Source organism: Topomyia yanbarensis, chromosome 2 (assembly GCF_030247195.1).
Source record: "Topomyia yanbarensis strain Yona2022 chromosome 2, ASM3024719v1, whole genome shotgun sequence".
NCBI lineage: Eukaryota > Metazoa > Arthropoda > Insecta > Diptera > Culicidae > Topomyia > Topomyia yanbarensis.
Window position 1 is genome coordinate 330,990,692 of NC_080671.1, and position 26,116 is coordinate 331,016,807.

General features: G+C 37.2%; 1 protein-coding gene across 2 annotated transcripts in view; it reads left to right on the forward strand.

Annotated features, from left to right (window-relative positions):
• Positions 1 to 23,697, forward strand: part of LOC131683911 (prostaglandin E2 receptor EP4 subtype) — a 47,586-nt gene extending 23,889 nt beyond the window's left edge. Inside the window, exons 2-6 of one of the 2 annotated variants that reach the window (XM_058966319.1) lie at positions 6,920 to 7,136; positions 7,344 to 7,527; positions 22,493 to 22,764; positions 23,029 to 23,192; positions 23,371 to 23,697. In XM_058966319.1, the coding sequence (XP_058822302.1) occupies positions 6,920 to 7,136; positions 7,344 to 7,527; positions 22,493 to 22,764; positions 23,029 to 23,192; positions 23,371 to 23,449 (916 nt within the window). In that variant the 3' untranslated portion in view covers positions 23,450 to 23,697. Of the gene's footprint in view, positions 1 to 6,919; positions 7,137 to 7,343; positions 7,528 to 22,492; positions 22,765 to 23,028 lie in introns of both variants that reach the window. The other variant, XM_058966318.1, reaches the window with a different exon arrangement.
• The last annotated feature ends 2,419 nt before the right edge of the window (positions 23,698 to 26,116 follow it).

A 26,116-nucleotide genomic window follows, 5' to 3' on the forward strand; every position in this document is an offset into this window, starting at 1 on the left:
TTTTATAGTAAAACGAAATAAAATACCCAACAATTTGAACATTGTACTTGTTTTAAAAATGCAAACAGTTACATCTACTTGAATTGAAAATAGTTATTCGAAAAACTATTGAAAAAGCGATCAATGTTTCCCCATTTTACGGTAGATCCGACGATAGGCATCTGTCGTTGGCTGCGCATGTCCGCATGTGCGATACTCTCGTCATCTGCTGCTTTTTCGATGTTCGTCGAATACACTCATCGTTTAGCTCACACTCGGTCGTGAGGAGGTCTCCATTAGTATCTCTTCATATATTAGCCTGTGGCACATGGCCTTCGCTCGAGCGATTTACCTACTCGTAGAATTTTCGTAATTCTATACAGATGCTTCATCGCCTGGGTAACCCAATCTTCCTGTAGGCGATTCCGAATCTATATTCGCACTGCAACAGGTGCGTACATTTGTGATGTTGGAGAAGAAATTTTCGTTCATTAGAACGTGGTCGATTTGATTCTCAGTTTGTTAATCAGATGAGCTCAAGGGTAGCCTTCATATCGCTGATGAGGAGCTTCACATTCTGCTGCGGGCTCCGAATGCGTGTAAAATGCATCTTTCTCATTCTCGGGTCTCGCCTCGTTAGGGCAGTGCACGTTGACGATGCTATAGTTGTAGAAATTGCCTTTGATCCACACACATTCTTTCGCTGATCAACTGCTACTTGATTACGCATTGTCGCATCTTGCTCAGCACTACAAAACTGATTCTAAACTGGTCTGTTGTGCTGTTGCTCTAGTAGAATGTAACCACATTCTGTCCCGCCAAGCAATGTTCCTAAATGCTACGGCTTTGAAGTTGCGAGTTTTCTGCTCATCGTGTAGGATTCCTTCGAACCCAGGGAAGCAAAGTGGCTTGCAGTTCGAAGTACCAAATTTCCAATCGTAGTTCTTTTCTCGTTATGTGGGCTTTGACCGATTGTTCCGATCCGCCCTTTCTTCCTGATTCTTCGTAACGTGGTGTTTTCTGGGCGGCTTGTTGGGTTTGACCGAACCTCCTCGAAGGACAGCTGTGAGGGTTTCTTCGCCATCTCACGAGTTCAGTTCTGTCTACGGTAGGGTTATAGCGCCCATGCCCACTCGTACATTCTCATTTCGCTTCTACTGCAGAAGACGGTAGTACCTAGTTGATGCCGGCCTACAGATTAAATGTCATCAACAGCCGCATAAAGATAGGAGCTTGTGAATACTGGGAAGTATTCACCATTTGATGACCAACCTTCGAAATTGAATGTTTCGAAATTATGTATGAAAAGTTGTCGAACATATATATACTTTAAAAGTGTATATTCTTTGATTTCATAATATTTTAGAAAAGAGAGATATCTACTAAGATATGAAAGGTATTGGTTAATTTTTTGTTCTCATTTGTAGAATGGAATGGTAACTGCCGAACTGCTTTTGTTTCCGAACTTTCAATATTTTATCAAATTTACCTTACATTTTCGAAAAATCAACGATTTTCGTAAAATCTCCCCCCAAAGCAAATTTTAGGCTAAGCCACTGTGAATAGATATTAAATTATTACCAATAGTCAAGTTTGGCGTTTCTGAATCGGCTGGTGTACAAATGATTGAAATCTATCTAGTAATAGCGTAGTTATAAACTTGCAAACCTTTCATAGTTTTGTTACATAGGAGATATTTTTGATTTTGGAACGATACGTAGCCCAGATAGAGGAGTAACGTATGCGGAATAAAATGAGCATGAGCATGAGCATGATGACCGCACAATTCGTAGTTGCTACTCCGTGATTGACCAGAACAAGCGAAATTGCACAGAGAATCAACAGATGGGGCCTGGGAGTAGCTATACATCCTCAATGTGCAAAACTCGAGAGTTCTATATTTTAAAATGTCCATAACGGCACCGGCCACGTCCTTGCAGTCATCGGGGAAGGAAAGGAATGTTAGTGTGGCAGACGTTGTTATGGAGACCGTGTATACCTCTGCATCTCCACGTTTGCCATGGGAAGGAGTTTTTGTTAGTGGGATGGGGTAAAGCGTTACACAAATCTGGATTCACCTTGATAAGCGATACGATCTTACCAACTCTCTGGAGTGATATCATTTGCTTGTTGCTCTGGGCAGCCGGCTGCCGAGAATTTGTGATAGATTTATCGTTTGTTGAATTAATTCGGAAATACTTACTTTGCAAAAAAATACAATTTCAACTCCGGGCAACCGATTACCGGGAGTGTTGCCTATGCTTAAATGAATAAATTTTTGCAGGTGACATGTGAACGAATTTATTACTTCCTGCCTCTTCCTTCCGGCGAAACACAAGCGTCCAAGAATAATACAATATAACATAAAGCCTAGACCAGGATTTCATAACATAACATTTATAGTTTCTCATCATTGATACTACTACAGGCAATGAAACGACAGCTATATATTGCTTTTTCTCCACGAATGATAAATAAAATACAGATTTTTAAGAAATGAATGTTCGCGCGGGTTTTTAGACTAACTGGAATGCATTTTGAGCGGCACCACCTAAGTACCTAAAACGACCGGCTTTGTATGTCCGATATACAACCGATGACGCGCGCTTTACGCTAACTACTACAAATAGAAGCAACACTGACGACAAGGAGAACGATAAGAATGCAATCTACTGAATCTAGCTAGAATAAGCAGAAAATCTAAGAAATGAAATCCCATCCCACAAGATCCCAATCGATCCCTCTACTGCTCCCTGAAAACCACCCGAAACCCGCCCATCCTCTTGCGCTCCACAGTAGAGTCACCCCTGAATTTGCAGTATCTGGACATCTCGACATAGATCTTTCATTAGGGCTTAAATCACAAATGTAAACAAACAGCGTTTTCGCTATTATGACATTATGCGACAAAAATACTACAAGATTGAGGTGAAAATTAGTTAAAATGGTTTTTAGTTCGATTTATAATTGAAGAAAACAAAACGGCGAAACATGCATTTTCTTCGAGTTTTCGACTTAGGCCCTTATTCTCGTATGGAATATAAAGGCTAAACTTACATTTTTTGACAGAACCGGGCATACGGTTATTATTCACAAAATTATTCTTTAAACGGCGGTTCTATTATATAAATGATAAGCAATATCTACTATGATCATGTCTACTCGATAGTTGTTGCACATAAACATTCGAATATTTCGATATTTTCATGTAATTCGAAGAAAAGATGCACGCGCCCTTTCATTTACATTCGGTTTCTATGCGCCCATTTGCTGAGCCCTATTAAAAAGTATACTGTCAAGCTCGCCCATTTACCCAGCCCTACCCAGCAAGACAGAGTCAGTTTAGCCCATTTACCGCGCCCTTCTGAAAATTATGTACACAGTTTAGCCCTTCCGCAAATGGTGGTTGCTGAAGGGCGAAATCACGACTGGGATGCAAATTGGGCGTAAGCATTTTTTTAGTTTCTACCCACTAAAAGCACATAGGAATTAAATTCTTTGTTATATTGTCATAAGGTTTAACCAAAGATGCTTCCGGAAAAACATGGTCATAAAGTAATTTATACCTACAATAAAAACTACATTTAGAAAAGCATCGCCGAATATTGAAACTCATTTTTCTCCATTTGAGTACATTGCGACTTAGGCCCTAATGAAAGATCTGTGTCGATCTGTCCAATTAGACGTGCAAACACTTACATAAATGAAGATTTGTTAATACAAGTATTTTTGTGGTTTGTAAGCCCTGGTACTATTATAAGTAACGAGACGACAACTATGTATTGTTTTCCTTCTCTATTGGTGATTGCATATAATCGCAATCAATATTCGAACTTTTTTATGCTAACAGAGGTTCACGCAGCATCACACAAACACCACACCGAAACATGGGTGGAAATAACAAAAACAGCAAAATCACAAGGGGCTGTCCTCGACCTGCCTGCGAAACTAAATTAATGCATATGAAACCGTTCAGTGAGAAGTTATGCAGTGGAGACCCGATTCTATCAGCACCCGATTTTATCTACCTTCGACTTTATCAGCTTCATATGAAAATTGACAGTTGATAGTTTGATGGGCTCTAGCAGACGAACCAAGTTGAACTCGTTTTAATCCTTTCTTGAGCATATAGGGTGATGAGCCTATTTTCACCACACTAAGCAAGGTACCTGACTAAATCGGTAATTTCTTGCCTTACAATCAATGGAATGCGTAAAAATTGACATCAACTGCTTTGCTTCGTTGTTAAGAACCAATATAATAACACAAATGCGTTGAAAACAGTAAAATTCTCGTGTTTGAGCACAATGAAAACTCGAATCGAGTGCCCCTATTGTTGCGCTACCATTTGACTCAATGCGTTGAACAAAGATGGCAGACACTGCTCCAACCAACGGCTCCAAATGGGTAGGGTGATAACAGAAACATGGCGCAAATAGGCTCATCATCCTACCTCATATCCTAGATATCCGAAAGATGCAAACATAAAAATATCAACCTTTTTAAAATTTGCGCTGTCTGACCTCCCTACGGGAAACCCAAAGTAAATAATCAGAAAAGGTGGCGAGGCTATATCCAAGGGCCGAAGAAGAATAGCTCAAGAGCCTCGGTTTATTTAAAAAAAAAAACAGAAAAATACATGTCCCGATCCCATCAATGTCCCCGTTCTACCAGCCTAAAACTCGCCAAGGGGCTCCACTGTTTTATCACATACGAAAACTCCGAATGGAACATTGCATGATGACATCAGAGAAAAAAGCGACAGTTCAGCGAGCCTGTTTGCAAGGTGTCAGAAGCAAGGAAGTGTCCTCCCTGTCATCCACTATGGCGATATACAGACGTTAAATAGCCGCTTCTAGGCCCATGCTCTTGCATTGGGTTGTTTTGATTTGGTTGGCTAGGAAAAAATGGCCGCGTAGCAGGGACCTGGTTAAAAGCGAATCGAGCCTAGTTTCTCGTAGTGTTGTGGAATAAGATTGTCTAGGTCCATGCCAACAGGCTTTCTGATATGTTAACAAAGTAAGATAAGGCATCTTCATGCAATGCCCGATAATTTTTCAATCCATACATGTATACCAGAGTGACATCATGACAGCGAATAAGACAAAGAGGAGTAACGTATGCGGAATAAAATTTGGACAAAATCCAAAAGGCATTTTTTTGTAGAAAACTCTTTATTGAATGTTCTCTCTATATGAAAACATTTGTCAGCTTATTAAATAAATGTAGAAAAAAATGAGCTTATTCGAAAAGCTTTATGACAGTTTGCAGGATCTTTTTGCAAAAGAGTTGAAAAAATTGATGTTGGCATATTCTTAATTTCTTTCTTAATTTTGACTATCATGTTTGTTAGTTTTGGGTCGAAAATTTTTGGCATATCGTCGCTGTTGTGCTATCTTATGACAAGCGCCATTTAGCACATTTCGAGAAAAACGATTTTTAAAGTTTGAGATTGAATATCTTGTAGCTTATAAATGGTATAAACAATTCAAAAAAGACAATTGATGCTTCTATCTATTCTGTATTAATCTCTCAAATATTACGAAGATCGGTTGACTATGTTGCGAGTTTTTCCTATAAATGTAAACAAAAGTTGGAATCACACGTGTCATAGGTGTGTATAGATGACAAAATTTGTATGGCGTGTCATAATCGTGCATGCAAAATTTTCCATAGAAAAAAACATCAATTATTAACTTTTTTTCATATCTTTGCTTTAATTTGGCCTATAAACAATCGGTGAGATGCATTTTGAAGGAAATGAGTCAGAGAATCTAGCAAAAATAGTTATTTTTGGTTACAGTGTTGCCAAATATGCTATATTTCTAGTTTAAAACTTGAACTACATTTTTCTCACAATTCGTGTAATTTTGTTTTGAAAGTAATTATGTCATTGTGTTCTTTAGATAGTTTTACACATAAAAACATCTTATATATCAAGATACCTTGAGTTAATCCCCAGACACAGTCATTTGAAGCAAAAAATTCAAAATTTATCAGCACGTTTTTCGCTATATCTCAGTAACCAAGCAGAATGTCAAAATTCTGTAAACACCACTTTGTAGAGATTTTTTAGACAAATAATATGGCATATCTAACTCAGTTTACACCAAAATGGCGTTTGTCATAAGATAGCACAACAGCGACGATATACTCTCTGCTTCAAATTATCCTACAAATCCTCATTTGGACGTAGTTGTGGTACATTTGGAGGGTTATCAGCCTTTTGTACAAAAGGTATGCCTTAATCCTCCAATGCGCCAAAACTTATTTTTGGCATAATAGCTAGGTGCCAGATTTGGCGTTCGCTGCCATTTTGGTCACATGGTATCTCCTAGCGGGTCGAAATTAACACCGGATGTTTAAAATAAGTGTGCTTAGAGTATGACGTTTAGTATGGTGCCTTGCGCAGGGTTGCATTTTTTTTTAATGCTGGAAGCGTTGTCCAAATCTCATTCCGCATACGTTAGGACATTTATAATGTCAAAAGCACTGTGCATCGTATAACAAATCTTCATGTAGCCATATTCTGAATATGCTGATTGGTTTGAGTGAAGATTTATCAAAAGATGTGAAAAACTGCTTTTTTCGTTTTTGAGTTTCGCTGTATTTTCTATTCAAGGTTAAGAAGATGTTTTAAACCTTTTGGCTAGCCTTTTGACCTGACTACTCCTCTATGCATCGGTCAAATATCACGTTTATTAATTCTATGGGTGCTGTTACATCCCACATATTGCAACGAGACCGACCCAGTGCAGACAAAACAACCTTAGAGGTGAAAAGTTCACGGCTCTCTCTCACGTAGACAAGCGGCACCTATCGGAAAGCAATTGGAGCACTGCGATGCTGCTTTTAATTAGATTACAAACTGCTCTTCACCATCAATTATGCGAAACCGAGATAATCCGTCCAATTAATTATCTCTCTTTCTCTCTTGCAGATGTTTACTCACCAACGACCTCATCGGATTAACTGGCATGTTTGTCCAGATGTACTTGCAGATCTATCTGCCGAATCAGCTCATCAAAGAGAATATGCACAATTTCTGCATCTTCCGTGTAATTTGGCGCGTGTTTGGTATCAGCTCCGGCTGTGTCGCATTCGTCATGGCGCTCGAGCGGTACATTGCCCTCACGAAGCCGTTTTTCTATCACAAGGTGCGTGTCCTCATTCAACAACTAAGCTCGCTCTCAAATTGGTCTCAGTTGTTCTCGGCTCAAAAATGAGCACGTCGCAACGATTTTTTTCCGAACAAAATATCCTACCATATATCCTGCAGGGAAAACTAGATAGATTCGCGGTGGGGTGGGACAGATTTTCATACGCATTTTTCAATTCGTTTCCCGTTTCTGCTTCGTCCACAGCATGTGTCTGACAAAATGATTAAGAGATCGATTTTCCTACTTTGGGCAATTGGGGCGTTCTTCACGTTCCTCCCGCTGTTCGGCTTCGGAATCTACTATGACGAGAGAGAGCAAGTCTGCATCAGATACCGAGAAGCCACGGAATTGACGGACGTCGCCTACGCCTATCTGTTCTTCGCCGTGGGTAAGTGAATAAGCGCCGACACTTTGCTATAAAATAACAGCAGATCAATTTGCCGCTTGACACGTGGAGGCCTGGCGGGAATAGCTCACAGGCACGGGACAGTAATGGCAGTCCTATTATCGTCTGTTATGATTTTTACGATCTTTACGATTGAGACTTATCTATACTTTTGCAGCATGTAGGCTTGATGAAACGGATACAATTTACACAACTGTAGGTTTTTCATGAAATCGACATTATTTATTGGTCTAAAATATTATTTAGGGGTTTAAAAATGCTTTGCCATAAAATAGAAGACGACAAGAATATCAAAATGTTCGGCCTCTTACTTAACTAATACCAGAGCTAAGTTAACCACGTTTTTCTCGAAACCATTTTTGAGCTCGTTGTAAATGTAAATCGAGCCAATCTTTTTTATCGTATTCAAATTTTCATAGTAACTGAACTGGGGCTAAGGCTCACCTTAATCGTAATCATTTTTCTAGAATACAAGGCAAGTAAAATGGTATTTAATTTTATTAAAAATGATTGGTTGTCAAAAACAAAATTCCTGCAAAAGAGCGGCTTTTAGCGTTCCTTAAGGAAGCGTTTAAGTTTCTCATCGCGCAGCTTGTACGCAGACCATAGTCTTACTTCATGAGGACTTTCCCCCAGTTAATACACTTTTCAATATCCTTACCAGAATGTTTTTTTTTTCATTTACCAAAATCAGACGAAAATAACGAGAGAGCGACGCTACTTTCTAAACCACCAGAGCATGGCGAAAACGAAAAATAGCCAACGGTCTACTACAAAGCATGCGTGTAAATTCAATTTCATTATTTTCTCCACACACTCGTTTTCGCTTTGAGATTGAGAACGACATTATCCTTAAATATTGAACAATGTTCTAGGCAAACGAAAATACACTATAGCAATGATATTTACTAGCCGTTGTTCGATTTGGTGGAAGTATGAACTAGCGATGATATTGAGTTCTACAAGATGACGACACGAATGAACTCATGTTGAATGAAGTTCATGTTTGACAATTCTCGGTGGTTTGTTTACTTTATCAGTTGCGTGAGTTCGAGTGCAATGGCTGCTAATCTGTTTCATTCGAACTCACGTAACTCCCAAAGAGAATAGGGAAAGAGACGAATAGTGTGAAGCCAAAAATACCTTATTGAGCAGACCAATCGTGCAATGTAAATAAACATTACTCATGCCTGAGTTGGAGGAGATAAGTATTGTACATCTATTAAAAAAGAAATTTCAATTTTCGTCAGAATTTGATTCAATCGTGATTGTGAGGTGCATTCTAGAGTATATGTATGAGTAAAAACAAGCTTTAGAATTATTTCATCTCTTTGTTTCGACATGCGCATCGTTTGATAAACAAATCCAACGATCGACATACGGTTTGTTTTCAAAATATAATAGGAGTCATTTAAAGTGCTGCCTGTGGAAGCGGTTGCCAAAATTCTAGTGTTGAAATCATCATAAAGGGAGTGTTGCCGTTTTGACTGATTTTCACTCTTCGTCTCTTTCCCTATTCTCTTTGGTAACTCCCATGTAAACAAACCACCGAGAATTGGCAAACGAAGTTCATCCGGCCCATTTTGTGGGGTTATGTTGGTTGGTGTAAAATCTAATTGGGCGACTGAAGCACTATTGGTGTGAATATTTCCAGTGTTCGCGGCGTTCTAGTTGCATTTTATGATGCACATCGCTATAATTTCATTTAATGAATATAAGAGTCAAAATGACTGATTTGAAATTAAAACGAATTTGAATTTTCGTATTGTCGCAAAAAAAACGAAAGTCGTTTGTCGAATCGAAAGAGGAAGGGGTGCTGTCTTCATTGTTTTGCTTTGATCGTATTTAGTAACGAAGGAGGCTGTGAAAAGACGAATGTGAATCCAGAGGATTTCATCGTTCATTGAATGGATATGAGAATTTTAGGCCCTGATCCTTGCAGCAGGAATCATGCTCATGTGCAATACAACAAACAACGGTACAAACAAGAGTACAGCTAGGCGAAGCCTTCGCATGGTGACGTGACTTGGTAAAGTTTATCCAGCGAACGATAAGCAAAAGGAGTTCGATTTCCTTTTTACCGATCTTTATTACGACAGAGTGCAAATTGCGTACAATCCAGCACCTTAACGTGTGGAATTAAGGGGTTTTCAAAACAACCCACCCCATTCCTCAGTTGGTCCTCGTAGATAAAATCTGCATCGAAAACGACACCATCTATCTCCACGTCACGAGGTGGGACACAGACTCTTCTTGAGGGTATATAATGTGCATATAGCCGTTGTGACCAAAACTTTTTTTAAAAGCAAATATTAATTTGAAGAGCAACTATAATTTTGTTACAAATCAATTTGATCGAATTGTTTGATTCGGTGGAGGAATCGCAATAGCGGTTAATCACAGAATCAAACATTGCATATTACCGTCTCTTGACACCAATGTGAACGAGAGTTTGGGTATCAAAGTTGAAATCGACCTTGGTGTCATTTTTATTGCTCTGGCGAGAAAATTAACTTCTTGAAAGGAGACTTACAAATGCTTACCAGAAATCGGTCGAAATTCTTCATAATCAGTAATTTTAACGCTAAACACCAACCCTGGAATACTGCTCAGAGTAACTGCAATGGTAAACTACTTTTTAATGATTGCTCTACTGGTCATTATCAAAAAGGGCCTACGTTCTATTCGTCTGTAAGGAATCCCCCAAATAACAATTGAAGTTTTATAGCATGATACAAGTGCAATCTAAGTTTTATGAGTGACTATAAATCTACCATAAAACCTCAATTGTTACTAGGGCCATCAACAATTGATTTGGGTTTGACAGATCAAAGTCACATTTGTAGCAAATTGATTAAGTTGAGCTAAGCTTTTGAAGACATGCCCAAACGAGTTTGTCGAAGACTCCAAGACAATCCAAACAACCCACAGAGGCGTAACTAACTTCAAATCCTGGCCAAAGAACTAATCACCAAAGGTAAATATATAACACAAAATCGTCCTTTTCATAGCAAACTTCAGCAACTACAATCAATTTGGGTCCATTTTAGCTTTTCTTTTTCATTTTTGGGTAGGTTTTATAAATGTGCTCAATTTTAAACATATTCGTTAGTAAAAATGTACCTTGTCGGGCAATGTCTGGTAAATCCGTTGAAAGGAGAAGATTATTTGGAGTGTCCTGTTACTGTTACACGAAGAAAACATTCCCAATAAATTCCATTCGGTTTTTTACAGCTGTTTCAAAATGTCGTTATTTGAAAAAAACTTTTCGTTGTCCAAACAGATTTTATTTCAGCGTATTTTTATCGAAAACTAAACCAATGAAAGTCACAATCATCTCAGAATCTAATTTCCCAACTGCTAGTTGCCTGATACATGCAAAAAGTATCAGTAACGAATTTGGTATTCGTTTGGCATATTACCCTTGCTACCTGTACCTTACCGGCATCAATACTCATTTTACTAAATAACAGTACTATAAAACTAAGGCCTTAAAGCAGTCTAGTAACAACAGTTATGAAGAGCGGTTCTAGTAAAATTATCATTATGGATCAATTGTATAAATCAAAGTTAAACAGTGTCAAGTGCTGTGCAAAGATAAATAATCCGAAGTGTAATCGTAATAATTTACGTCCGAAAGTCGCCATCTTGGATTCAACATGCCGTCAGACATAAATTTCTAGCACCTACTCGTCAAGATCCGGGATGGGACGTGCAAAGTGAAGAAAAGTAAATGTCACTGTCACTGTCATTGCGAACCGGCCCTTTCTTGGCGATCGTAATATTCTGGCTATATACAAGCCGTTTTTAGAAAATATATTTTTCATGTTGCTTAGATACATGTATATGCACAGAAACAAATATGCAAAATGCAAGTCCGGCACGTGCAATTTTATTATTCTACTCAACAGTTATGGTTAATGTTGTTTTCCACAGCTCATATAAACGATAACATGTCATGTTTGAGCTCTATTATTTTCAACACAGATCTGTATTTTTCCCTGCAAAATAACACCGTCTTCGCATGTCCCGTCCCAGGTCAAGACCATTCCGAAAATACTCAGTCAATCTAGATTATATACTGTGAACTCCAGACTCTTCACGCTGGATTCTGGACACCGGGTTCTAGCCTCGATATTATGGAGTCTGGACTCTGAACTATGGTCTCTGGGTCTTGATTCTGGACTCTGGAATCCGAACTCTAGACTCTGAAGTCTGGACTCTGAACTCTGGAATCTGCACACGGAACTCTGGATTCTGGACACTTGGCTCTTCCCTCGGGAATCTGGATTCTGGGTTCTGGTCTCTGGACTATGACCACTGAACTTTAGATTCTGGACTCTTCACTCTCATCGCTGGCTCTGGACTCTAGGCTCTGAACTCGGGACACTGGGGTCAGTATTTTGGGTTGAGGGCTCTGGTCTCTGGACTCTGAACTCTGGTCTCAGGATTCTCATCTCTGGACTATGAGCTCAAGATTCTGGACTTTATACTCTGAATGCTGCACTCTTCACGCTGGATTCTGGACTCTGGACACTCGCCTCGAGATTCTGTGTTATGGACTCTGGATTCTTTCCTCTGGGTTCTGGGTTCTGTGCTCTGGAGTCTGAACTCTTGCCTCAAGATTTTGGGTTAAGTACTTCGAGCTCTGGACTCTGGCCACAGTAATTTGGGATGTGACCTCTGGACTATGGACCCAGGATTATCGACTCTGTTCTCTGCACTCTAAAATCTGGACTCCGCATTCTCAACTCTGGATTCTGAGCTCTCGCATCAAGATTCTGTGCTATGGACTCTGGACTGTAGACTGCGGTCTCTGAGCTATGGGCTCTGGGTCTTGATTCTGGACTTTAAACTCTGAACTGTGGACTCTGGACTCTAAACTCTGGACTATGCACTCTGCACTCTTGATTCTGGATTCCGGACTTTGGGCTCTCTCCTCGGGACTCTAGGTTCTGGTCGCTGGGCTATGAAATCTAAGCACTGGATTATCGAATCTGAACTCTCAACTCTGAGTTCTGGAATTTGGACTCTAAACTCTGGAGCTGAGGACTCTGGGCTCAGTATTTTGGGATAAGAATTCTAGACTCCGGTTTCTGGTCTCTGTTCTCTGGACTCTAGGTTTTGGATTCTGGGCACTGGCATCTGAACTCTGAACTCTGGACTCTGAACTCTGCGCTCTGGACTCTGCATTCTCGACACTGAACTCAGGATTCTGGACTCTAGATTCGCCTCAGTATTTTGGGTTAACTCTGGATTCTGCTCTCTCTCACTCTCTGGGTTATGGAATCTCGAATCAGGGTTCCCTCCTCGGGATTCTGGGTTCTGGTCCCTGGGCTATGGATCCTGAATAAAAATACACTAAAAAAAATTCAGCTTGGACAAGGAAAAGTTTATTTCAAATAACTTTTTTTCTTGAAAGTGCCCAACTTGAATTTATGACGGTAGGTAGGGAACATAATTACCTATCTTGGAACAAAATTTTATGCAAATCAAAGATGTTTTTTTTTGTAAATCGACTTTATATTTTTAAAATCTTTTTTTTTTCAGTGCAGGAGTCGATGAAGAGTCTTTTCAACATTTTTATTCGAAAATTTGACTAATTTTGTGAAAATCACTCCTACAACATTTTTTGTAGGATTTGTCATTATAGCCATTTGAAATAATTTGATAAAAAAAGTTTGTCCCTTTTCAAAAGTCAGTCTAAATCATTTTTGGAAAAACAAAGGATGCAAAGTGGCTTTTTGTGACAATGTTCTTTTGTACAGAAAGTTTCATTAAAATCTGTGAGGGTGCTGAATACTGAATACGATTTAGTGCGAAATATTTTGACACAAGAGCAATTATTCAAAAGGGCGTAGACGTTTCTACGTGCAAGAATTTCAAAAAAAATGTTCGATTATATACAGCATAACTATCCGAGAACTAGTTCCAGGGAATGAATACTTCTTTACGAAAAAATATGCACTGAAAAAAATGTTGTGCAATTTTTCACAAAACCAAAAATTTATGTAAAAAATTTAAACCGCAAAAAAGTTTTGTTTTTTAATTTTTTTATATTTTGTCCACAAAAACCTAAAGAGAAAAGAAACATTTTGAATGCGATTCCATGATGGAGAACTTACGGTAAAAATGTTTTTCTGACAATATCTTTCTACATGTTTTAAAATTTTATACTAATTGACGTACAAAACTGTAATATTATTTAAAATCAGTGCTGAGCTCCATCACGGTACTGATGGCAAACCTGCTAGACAAAAGAGAATGAAACGGTTAGCAGTTGAGTTACGGTTCTCATTCCAATGAATTGACAACAGTCAGACGGTTCTCTTCTGAATCTCTCACTCATTGGAATCATAATTGAGAGGAAGGGAAACTGACCATCATTTTATTAGCAATATAAATACGGTTATGGCGGTCATCTTATTACAAACAACGAGCTAGAATTAACAAACAGGCGGTTTCACATAAATAGCTATGCATAAAACAAACAGAAAGGTGGAGAAAAAAACAACAAAGCACCGTATGCTGCCTGAATACAATATACTGATAATATTTCGTTTACTATTGCCCGTTTCGTCTGAATATAGACTTTCGTGCACATTTTTAAAGCAGCAAAATAAATATTTTCGGAGGGCGTTCAATGTTGTTTTTGTTAGTCATCGCAACAACCAATCTATGGTAGATGCGGGGTGACCATATTTTCGTGAGACAAAATTATTTAGCTGTGAGTCTATTTGGGGGTAAAATTCGCAACATACCAATACAAGATAAACGTTACTCAATCTGTCTATCAATTCAATGCGTTCACTCTCGCACAGCTTCTGTGAGAGATAGTCAACTGAAACACGATCCGAGAATAATGGAAATGAAATAACGGTCATTTCATAGTTACCGTCACACAAAGAGAATAGGGAAAGAGACGAATAGTGTGAAGCCAAAAATACCTTATTGAGCAGACCAATCGTGCAATGTAAATAAACATTACTCATGCCTGAGTTGGAGGAGATAAGTATTGAACTTCTATCAAAAAAGAAATGCACATCGTTTGATAAACAAATCCATCGATCGACATACGGTTTGTTTTCAAAATATAATAGGAGTCATTTAAAGTGCTGCCTGTAGAAGCGGTTGCCAAAATTCTAGTGTTGAAATCATCATAAAGGGAGTGTTGCCGTTTTGACTGATTTTCACTCTTCGTCTCTTTCACTATTCTCTTTGCCGTCACAATTCAAAGACCATCGTGAGATGTCACAGTTTAAAATCAAAATACAAATTTCCTTTCAAAGAGAATTTTGATAGTTGGCTTTTAAGCCGTAATCATATGTTTGTCGAGAATTAATTGCTTTTGCTGAAGCAAAATTACAAATATCTCGACAAACAACACGGGACCTATTCTCACAGTCACGTCACCTAGTGACTAGAGTAAATTTTGTTCTAGTCACTAGAATAGGGCCCCACATTTTGGAAGATTTTTATTAAATGGATTTTGATTTTAAACAGTACTGTGCAATCTCACGATGGTCTTTGAAATCAAATAATATGAATTATAAAAATATGTCAAAAATTGTTATTAAGAAAACTTTTTCATTGAAAGCTTCTCCATGATCCACATACACTGAAAAAGATTATTGATATTTTATGATGGGGTAATGCGAATAACTTTTAACAGTTATGTGTCCAACAAAAAAACACCTTTAACAGGCCAACGTGGGTATCCACAAATTGAAATGCTTATAACAATGGCTTCCTTTAAAAAAGACCTAATTAAACGAATTAATTGTTTTGTTGGAGCAAAATTCCAAATATCTCGACAAATAACACATTTTGGAAGTTTTTGTTAAATGATTTAATTTCAAATGGTACTTAGAATTATATTCTGTAATAAAATTACATTTTTGTATGTCAATTAGTATGAAGTTTAAAACCATGTATTATGTTCTTGATAGAAAAACATTTTACCGATAAGTTCTCCATCATGCAATCATATTCAAAATATTTCTTTTCTCTTTAAATTTTTGTTGAGAAAATATAAAAAAAAAGTTTTCTTTTGCAATTTAAATTTTTAACATAAATTTTTGTTGTTATGAAAAATTACACAACATTTATTATGTGTATATTTTTTCGCACAACAGAGTATGCATTCCCTGTAACTCGTTCTCGGATATTTTTGTGGTATAAAATACGGTAATAATTTTTTTTTCGAAAATGCTACATGTAGGAACATTTATGCCCTTTTGAAAAATTACTCCTGAGACAAAACATACTTATTGACTCTGGAAAATGTTTAGTCTTCCATACCGGTTAAACGTTTAAAGTTTCATCGGAATCTAAGATGGTCACGATTTTGAAGATTTTCGAACGGCTCTTCGTAGAATTCCTCTCCTATTGAAAACGAAGTCATACAAAAATATGAAAATGTTTCAAATGAAGTATTGTGTCTAGACGAGATTGTTGAAAGAAACTATGAGATCAAACCCATCATGAAAAAGTTAAAAATATGAAAGCTCCAGGTTATGATGGAATTTTCGACATTCTTCTTAAAAACCATCCTGAAATGACCTTGAGATACTTGGTCTAAATAGTCAACAAATGTTTTGAAATAGCATACTTTCCTGAAAGATGGAAAGGTTATTCATATTCTGAAACCTGATAAAAATCCAATAGAAGCATCTAGTTATTGACCAATAAGTTTACTCTCTTCTATTAGTAATGCTTTATTCTAAGAACGGTTATAGATAACACTAGTTTACAAATTTTGGGGTGTTTGCATGACGTTAAGCAAAAAGGTGTTTTCTAAGTTAATTTTGGGTCGCTGAACACGAAAATTATATCCATTTTCTTTTTCAACTAACCGTTTTAGAGATTCTTTGAAAACCATGTTTTTGAGCACTTTTTGCAGTTATTGGTCAATATCTCAGGAACGAATCATCCGATTAATTAATTAAATATCAACAATTTAGGGTAAAGAGCAACCAAAGTCAAAAAAAGTATTTTTTTGTAAAATAACTCATTTTTAGTTGATTTTTCATAAAAAAATATTTCCAAAAAACCTTTACAATCTTATGTGACAGACAAACTTCGCACGTGAAATTTAAGCCTAAGATCACGAAAATCCGATAAAAAATTTTGATGTTATTAAGCACCGATTGAAAATTGTTCTGTTTTTCACATATCTCTTTTGGTCTTAAACAAGATTACACTAGATTACAAGAAAAATTAAGTTGCGAGAAAAAGTATTTTCTAGATTAATTTTGGGTCGCTGAACACGAAAATGATACTCAATTTTTCTTTCAATGAAGTTGGAGTTTTTTTAAAGCGTTTTTTGTTTATGCTCTAATTTTTAATAACAGAAAAATAAACTTTTCATATTTTCAGAATCTAATATGACAGATTTTACAAATTTTAAGGTAATCGCAATAAGCTAAGAAAAAAGGTATTTTCTAAGTCAATTTTGGGTAGCTCAATACGAAAACAAAATCCATTTTTTTCCAAAGAAACATTTTCGAGATAACTTTGAAAAATATATTTTTGGTCACTGCTTTTAGTTATTTGTCAAAACCTCGCTCAAAAAGGATCCGATCGAAACAAACAACTTACAATCCGAAAGGTATTGATGAGCCCTTTCTGAAAATTTATAATATGCAAAGATCAAATGTACATAGTTATTATGATTACAAGCGACCAAAGTAAAAAATCTAATTTTCGATTTTTTTTAAAGAATGCATATTTCTAGTTAATTTTTTAGGAAGGATTTTTTTCATTGTACAACTAAGTGCTCTTTTAGAAATGTGCAAATATTCGGTGGAAAAGTTTTGTTTTGTCTGTGATGAGTACATATTTAACAATCGTTCCAGAAACCAGTTGACCGAAAAGTTCTTACTGCTTATAAACATGATTTCGGATTCGAAGCTAAATTCGTAAATGAGCTTTGGTCTCCTAAGTCGGTATACGTATCGTGTTTGGTGAAATATTGCATTAGGACATTGCAGCAATTGAAAAGCGATATGAGAACTTCTGGGACATGATTGGTGACTATTGCTGAATGCAAACTCAAGAGGACTCTATCCAACACAAACGAATGTATTCAAGGGGAAAAGTTTTTGTTCAACCGGAATTGTGATTGTGTGAACAACACAAAGGTGTATTAATAGATAATAAAACCTGTTTTAATCCGCGGTGCAATTGTGCCTTTCTCATTTCTTCAAACTATGACTTCATGACCGATTATGTTCAATATAATTGTGGAAATGTCTATTACATTCTTAATAAACTTTGCACCTACACACGAACGCTCGGGTTGACGATTTTCAGATTGATTGCATAACCGTTCTACAGTGTGTCCCACATTTATACGTTCACCCTGTTTTTTCAGTATAACTTTTTTTTTCGTTCAAGCAAACTGCACGAATTTTTCATCGTTTATTTTAAAGCTTAATCAGCGATGTTTCTCGAAATTTCGAAACCCTAGTGCGTTTCGTTCGCTTGTTATGGCAGTTTAAGAGAAAAAAGTGGTGTCCCACATTTATACGTTCACCCTACTATTTTTTGGTAAACTTTTTCTCTATTCACACAATCTGCTCCAGATGTTCAGCGTTTATTTTAAAGTTTAATCAACGATTTTTCTCGAAGTTTGGAAACACTGGTGTATCTTGTTTGTTTGTTATGGCAATTTAAGCGAAAAATGTGACCCTTATTTATCCTTTCATCCTATTTTCTCAGATTACCTTTTTTTCAGTCAAAAGTACTGCACCAAATTTTCTAAGATTATTTTAAAGCCCAATTTGCCATGTTTCTCAAAATTTGGAAGTTTTGTTTGTTTGTTATGGCAGTTTAAGTGAAAAAAGTTGTTCCTGCTTACGTTCCTGTATACGTTCACTAAGAAAAAATATAGTTTTTCCCAAAAAATGCATTATTCAAGTAAATCCGGTAATAATCAACACTACATTTATCAGTCAATCGAATTCCCGTCATTTTTGAGTACAAGTTTCATTCGCTTCGTTATTTAATCATTACAATTTTCTATATTTCTTGCTCTAAGCTTGTTTTAGAATGATTTGATTGCTTTCTTGAACTTTACAACTGACGAATACTGCCTCGCGTTGTCATACACATCGGAGGTCATTCAAATATCGCTTTCTCCAGACGTTAACTCGACTGAAAATGTTTCGAGTGTGATGGTTCGTGATGTATATGACAACGCGAAGTAGCATTCGTCAGTTGTAAAGTTCAAGAAAGCAATCAAATCATTCTAAAACAAACTTAGAGCAAGAAATATAGAGAATCGTAATGATTAAATGCCGAAGCGAATGAAACTAAAAAATGATGGGAATTCGATTCACTACTACATGAAGTGTTGATTATTATTGGATAATTACTTAAATAAAGTATTTTTTGGAAAAAAAAACTATTTTTTCTTAGTCAAATGCAGGAACAAATTTTTTCACTTAAACTGCCATAACAAAACGCACCAAAGCTTCCAAATTTGGAAAAACTTCGTAAATTAGGCTTCAAAATAAACTTAGAAAATTTGGTGCATAAACGCTGACAATCTGGAGCTGTTTGTGTGAATAGAAAAAAAGTTACCCAAAAAATAGTAGGATGAACGTATAAATGTGGGACACCACTTTTTTCACTTAAACTCACATAACAAACGAACAAAACGCACTAGGGATTCGAAATTTCGAGAAACATCGTTGATTAAGTTTTAAAACAAACGCTGAAAATTTGGTGCAGTTTGCTCGAACGAAATAAAAGTTATACTGAAAAAACAGGGTGAACGTATAAATGTGGGACACACTGTATATGAGAAAGGCAAAGGCAAAAATTTGCCAAAATACAAAAAAGTCAATCTTTGTCAATTTGTTTTCGAGATTTCATCAAATTTCGACGTTTCATGCATTTTAAAGACATTTGGCATCAAAAATATAAATTCGATTTTTGAATTTTCCTATTCAGTTCCTACTTCTATGAACTCAGGAACCGCCGTAGGTGCACACCAAAAAATATGAATTTTATCGTTGACATATTTGCGAGCATTACAGAATTTAAAAAGCCATAATTCACGAAATGACGAAATATAACCGTGCTCCGTTTAATTTTACCTGAAACATATACATTACATGCACAATGACATAAAATTACACTAACTGCTATTCAGAACAAACGCTATATGTGGAGTAAAATTACATGATTTACGAAATTCAACGTCATTTAAAATTAAAATAAAACTTAAAAGTAAGTCCTTTTTGATGCTCGTATATGTCAGGGTCAGGAACCGTAAATTTACACGATTTTTTCTAGGTGTATGGCCAAAGCGATTTTGGGGTGTCATTAGTGATCTAGACTGTTATAGTGGTATCAGTTTATATGTGTTGTCGCACTCTTAATCCTCAAAAAGGCAAGCTATATTTGTGACTTCAAGAAGCATCACTCCTAAGACCCAACGAAATCGTAAGCCTCTTTTTTGTCGTTTTATCAGTGAGAGAATCGAAGCCCCGAAAACATTCGATCATTTTTATTTCAAATTACAAGTTTATTGAAACTAGAGAACAGTAACTAGCCGAGCCTCTGAGATCCCTTGCCTTTTGAGAGTTAAAGCCGTAACTCCGGAAACGAATTCAGATCGAGATAAAATTCAATAGCAGCCGAACATTTTTTCTACGTAACATAAAATCTAGTCGATTCATGCATTTTGGAGATATTTGGCATCGAAAGTACGAATTCGATCTCATGTGGTCCCCTTAAGAAAAACAAGAAAAAAAAAATCCTCCCGCTTATGTAGGAATTTCATATGTGACCGGACGGTTTCGATCTATATCTCCGGAACCATATAACCGATCCGTACGAAATTTTATAGACATCTATGGCTTTCATTTGGGACTAAGTTTGTGAAGATCGTCCCAAACATCCCTGATAAACTGATGTGTGTTTGGTAATTTTTCTAGGTGCCGATTCTTCCGGGGCACTTCTGGAACCGTCTATGATGGTAAATTCGGTCGTCGAGACTTTGGATGGCCGTCAGTGACCTAGAACTGCTAATACAAGTTGTTTTACACATAACGAAATTTTTACCTTTTTTACCTTCATCGAGGTATCATTTTGAATCGGATTTTTCAATGTGACCGCATGCCATAACCCGGCGATGGTGGTCAATGTGGCCAAAGAGACTTTGAATGACTGTTAGTGACCTAGAACTATAAATCTATGCAGTTGCGGTCGCATTTTTGAAAAAAAAAATCACTTTTATACATTCTTTGCAGTATCCGTGAAATCGGGATCTTCTTCGTAATCGTACTCATCATCCTGTTATTCCGGAACTAGAAGTCAAACCCACACAAAATTCAATAGCAGCCGATGAAAACGTCGTACTTTTCATTTAAGACTAAGTTTGTGATAATCGGTTCAGAAGATGCCGAGAAACTGATGTGGACAAATTATAACAAGATTTTCTATGTAACCATACTCTTCAACTCGTATCTCCGGATCCAAATGTCGGATCAAAATAAAATTCAATAGCAGCCGATGGGAACGTTGTACCGTTGTAACGTTCATTTGCGACTAAGTTTGTGAAAATCGGTTCAGCCATCTCCGAGAAACCGATGTGGACATTTTGTTGACATGTCTGCACATACACACACATACATACATACATTTTGGAGCAATTGCATAACCTTTCTATATGAGAAAGGCAAAAAGAAGATTTATTTTTGATTTCAGTAAGAGAACTGTGCAGATACACATTTCCTTCTGCTTTCCATCCGATGTCGGTGATATTGGGCTTAAAATTAACATAAACATATTATCTGTCATCTTAGATTCTGAAAGATCCGAAAAAAATTTTGTTTTGTCGAAAAAAATCAATTAAAAATGTGTAACTTTTAAAAATAGTCAAAAATTCACTTTTTTTAACTTGGGTCACTGCTAACACTAAAAATTTTACACATGATCGACACATATTATATGTTTTTGGAAAGGGCATCTCAGCACCTTTCAACCTGAATATTAAAAAAATTATTTGGATGATTTTCACGCGAAATATTGACTAAAAACTAAAAAAAGTACTCAAAAACAAGACTTATGAGAAAATCATAAAATTGCTTCTTTGAACAAAAAAATGAATATTGTTTTCGTGTTCAGCGACCCAAAATTAGTCTAGAAAATACTTTTTCTAGCAGCTTCATTTTTCTTGTAAACTAGTGTAATATAGCTTCAAAGTAAAGTTGTTTAAAAATAGCGGGGCCCTCTCCCCAATAGAGCAATTATGGCCCACAATGATCCATTACCCTAGTGATTAACCGAATCATGTTATCAATAGTCAGAGGCGGATCCAGAAAAAAAAAATTCGGGGGGGATCTGAAATTTCGATTTTAAAATTAACATTGTACAATTCGAAATACGTAATAACGTAATAACCTTATGACAAATTTGGTTTGGAAATTTATTAAAATTGAAACTAATTTGAAATTTCTCAACAAGTAAATTCGGAGGGGGTCCGGACCCTCAAGACCCCTGGATCCGTCACTGTCAATTGAGATGAAAAGTCAACGCTTGTGGCTACACCTAATATATTGAATTAGAGAAATGTTATTTATTTGTATTTGTATGTTTATTTGTGACGATAATCTAACAATTTAATCAAATACAAAATGTTGCATCAAAATCTACGAAGAATAATGTGACTGTTAATAACGAGATAGTAGCCACTGCTACTATCGGTTGACTCAAATAGAAATTTAGTGATATCATTTCGCAAAATGGTGCAAGTATTTGATTCAATCGCTACCGCATTACGAGCCTTGCACCTTTACACAACAATTTGGATGATTTTACTTCTAACTCCTCTTCCTCTCCTCGGTCTATTATAACTTTCGTTAACGATCAGAGTTTTCATAACAAGTCTACGCCGTCATCTTATTTCAACACAATTAACAAATCATTTTCACAGGTATTATTCTCTGTATCGGCATCGTCATCTGTAATCTCAGTGTTCGAAAGGTCCTGTATCAGTCGCACCACAAAATGCGGCGCCAGTTCCGCTCAATCCAACCGACCCCCATGCTGGAACGGTCATCAACACGTATATCACAAAAATCGGCCAGCTTCACCGATTCATCCATCTTCCGCATGGTGGGAGAACCTACGACGGAGGAAATTCGATTCGCCAAACTTATGACCTTCCTGAGTATCAGTTTCTTAGCCTGCTGGCTTCCCCAGATGGTGAGTATTGAATAATTTTTAGGCACCCTTCCCAAATAGATACAAAATTGCAATCGCCATCATTGAAAGTAATCTCTTGAGACTAATTGCGGCACGCCTCTTTTCGAGTTGTAATCCGACCAAATTGTGCCATAATATAGAGTAACCGAGTTTCCCCCTGCCTTTTAACTGACTTCTAACGGACGGTTATTCGATGATGGCACACTCGTGGTGACGCAAACCCCGTACAAATTAATTACGCTTCCCTTTCCATCATCAATCCAGGTATCGATTCTGCTGGCCCAGCTGTTGGAAGAGAAATTACAGGCCCGGTTCACTTGGTTCTTCCGCCTCTCGGACATCCTGATTCTGCTACACTTTATGCTGGACCCGTACATCTACGTGCTGTTGAGGCAAAGTGGTCGGAGCGACCTGCGGACCATGATCCGGTACGTGTTCAGTCGGAGTCAGTTCAACATCGTGGAAACGGCCCTCAGTCCCATACAGAAAACGACCAACTCGTCGCCCCTGCCCTAATCCAACCAAATGGCACTAATCAAAAATAAACCCCAAACCGAAACCCAAAGTCAAGAACGCTTGTTTTACCCTTTGTCTCCCCTATCCTAGGTTGGCGTGGCCGACGCGCAAAGCCCCCGCGAAGGAGAAAGGACGGGACACGGTGACTACGACGGACACGAGTGATTGAGTAGAAAGGATGCCTTCCCCGGGGTTGTATTCCTTGTGTAATTATTACTTTCTGGAATGATCCGTGAGAGAGGGACTTTCGTGTGTGGTAGATTTTGATACTCTCGTATACACTCCACAAAATGTTTGCTTTGGTCAAAGTTCAAGCTGTGCGTGGAGCCCAAAACAAAACTGTATTTTTGAATGTGATCGAATCGTTGTTAGACAACGACTATCAAGTTATAGAATAAAAAGGCATTTTATTATTGATGGTTTTGTGTTTTGATTCAACTTTCGCGTATGTGCTGCTCGCAGGTCTGTTTTGTCCGCATTGGTTCCTCTTTTTATCATAATCCTTTGTAGGAATACAGTTAACGAAGTTAAAACAATTATCTTAATACAGTAAAGGCCCGCCGCTTGGTGTACTTTAGGCTGAATAAATAGGGTCATTCACATAATCGGGACATATTTTTTTCTTTCTTTTTATGATAAACCGAAGCTGGTAAAACATTCTTGAATCTCTAGGCATATTCTAATAACCTTTACTGATTATTTAGTATAAATTAATTTTTGCACTGAAAGACCCTCTTAAGAGAACTACAACCGTAATTAAAGCAACAAATAAAAGTGAAAAAATAACAGGTAAGTATTTTGGAAAGCTTGAGGCTCCTATTTTATGGAATGATTTTTGTTTGGGTGAAAACCAGGGGTTGTCACTCCTGTCATCCGCTATGGATATATACAGACTTTGACAGTAGTCAACATATGTGGGCCTAGCCGTTTCTAGGCCCATGTCGCCTGTGCAATAGCATTGGGTTGTTTTGATTTTAACAAAGTCAGATGTTGGCTAGGACAACATGGGTGCCTAACAGGGGGCTGGTGAAAACACAGCTATTTTCAAGACGCTCACCACTTTTGTGCGAAATAAGCACACGGGGCTATTCGGACCCGCTATTCCATCAAACACCGGTCAGCGGCTTGCGTCCACGTAGACAATTGCACACACCATAGCAAAGAAAGTACATGATGCGCCAATCGATAACTGCAGTTCGACACAGATCTTTCATTAGGGCCTAAGTCGCAATGTACTCAAATGGAGAAAAATCAGTTTCAATATTCGGCGAAGGTTTTCTAAATGTAGTTTTTATTGTAGGTATAAATTACTTTATGACCGTGTTTTTCCGGAAGCATTTTTCGTTAAACCTTATGACAATATAACAAAGAATTTAATTCCTATGTGCTTTTAGTGGGTAGAAACTAAAAAATTGCTTACGCCCAATTTGCATCCCAGTCGTGATTTCGCCCTTCAGCAACCACCATTTGCGGAAGGGCTAAACCGTGTACATAATTTTCAGAAGGGCGTGGTAAATGGGCTAAACTGACTCTGTCTTGCTGGGTAGGGCTGGGTAAATGGGCGAGCTTGACAGTATACCTTTCAATAGGGCTCAGCAAATGGGCGCATAGAAACCCAATGTAAAAGAAAGGGCGCGTGAATCTTTTCTTCAAATTTCATGAAAATATCGAAATATTCGAATGTTTATGTGCAACAACTATCGAGTAGACATGATCATAGTAGATATTGCTTATCATTTATATAACAGAATCGCCGTTTATTCTTTTATTTGTGAATAATAACCGTACGCCCGCTTCTGTCTAAAAATGTAAGTTTGGCCTTTATATTCCATATGAGAAGAAGGGCCTAAGTCGAAATCTCGAAGAAAATGCATGTTTCGCCGTTTTGTTTTCTTTAATTATACATCGAACTAAAAACCATTTTAACTAATTTTCACCTCAATCTTGTAGTATTTTTGTTGCATAATGTCGTAATAGCGAAAACGCAGTTTGTTTACATTTGCGATTTAAGCCCTAATGAAAAATCTATGTCGAGTTATGGTACTAACCAGATTAAGTTTTTGTAACGTAACGTAACGTTTACTTGGGTGCTCTCTCATTTCTTAGGCCCCATTTCTGACATACCATGTGAGCAAATATTAAAAAATAATAATATGGTTCACTTCTGTATTTCTTAAAAGACGGCACACTGGCGCCACCATGGCACAAAAGGTTACTAGTACACTGTAAATTTTGCAGTACGTAATGACAATTCTCAGTTCAATACAATACATTATAGTAGAGGTGGCGACATTCTTAGATTAGGGAGGAAACTTTTTTGGATTTATTATCTCTCCAGCAGGAGAAAGCTATATTATTTCGTTCTAATGATCATATTTTAATACCCACATGAGACAACGATCATTGCATAGTCTGACCAGTTCATTAAGTTTTACAGTTTACAGGAAAAAGGAAACAGAAAAATATTTCGCTGACGAAAATGCTCATTCTCTGCTTACATGTACTTGGGATATTTTTTTCTAACGCAGCTGGAAAAGATTCTGGTAGTTTAAAGCAGTATCCCTAAAATGCAGCTGATGTAAAAACAAATTACATCGATAAACCCACGAAATATTCTACACTGAGCTCCAACTATTGATTTTTACGTTGCGCAGGCCTGGCAGCATACTCAAGGTTTCAGATACCAAATACCAACACATTAGGAAATGAACAATTTGCCCACCTTTCTCTTCTATACTTCTTGGGCGCGTTTGACAATCTACGGTGCACGCTAATCGCAGAATGATTATTTATTGCGATTAAAATCCTTTTTCGTCCACAGATGGCATTACATTTA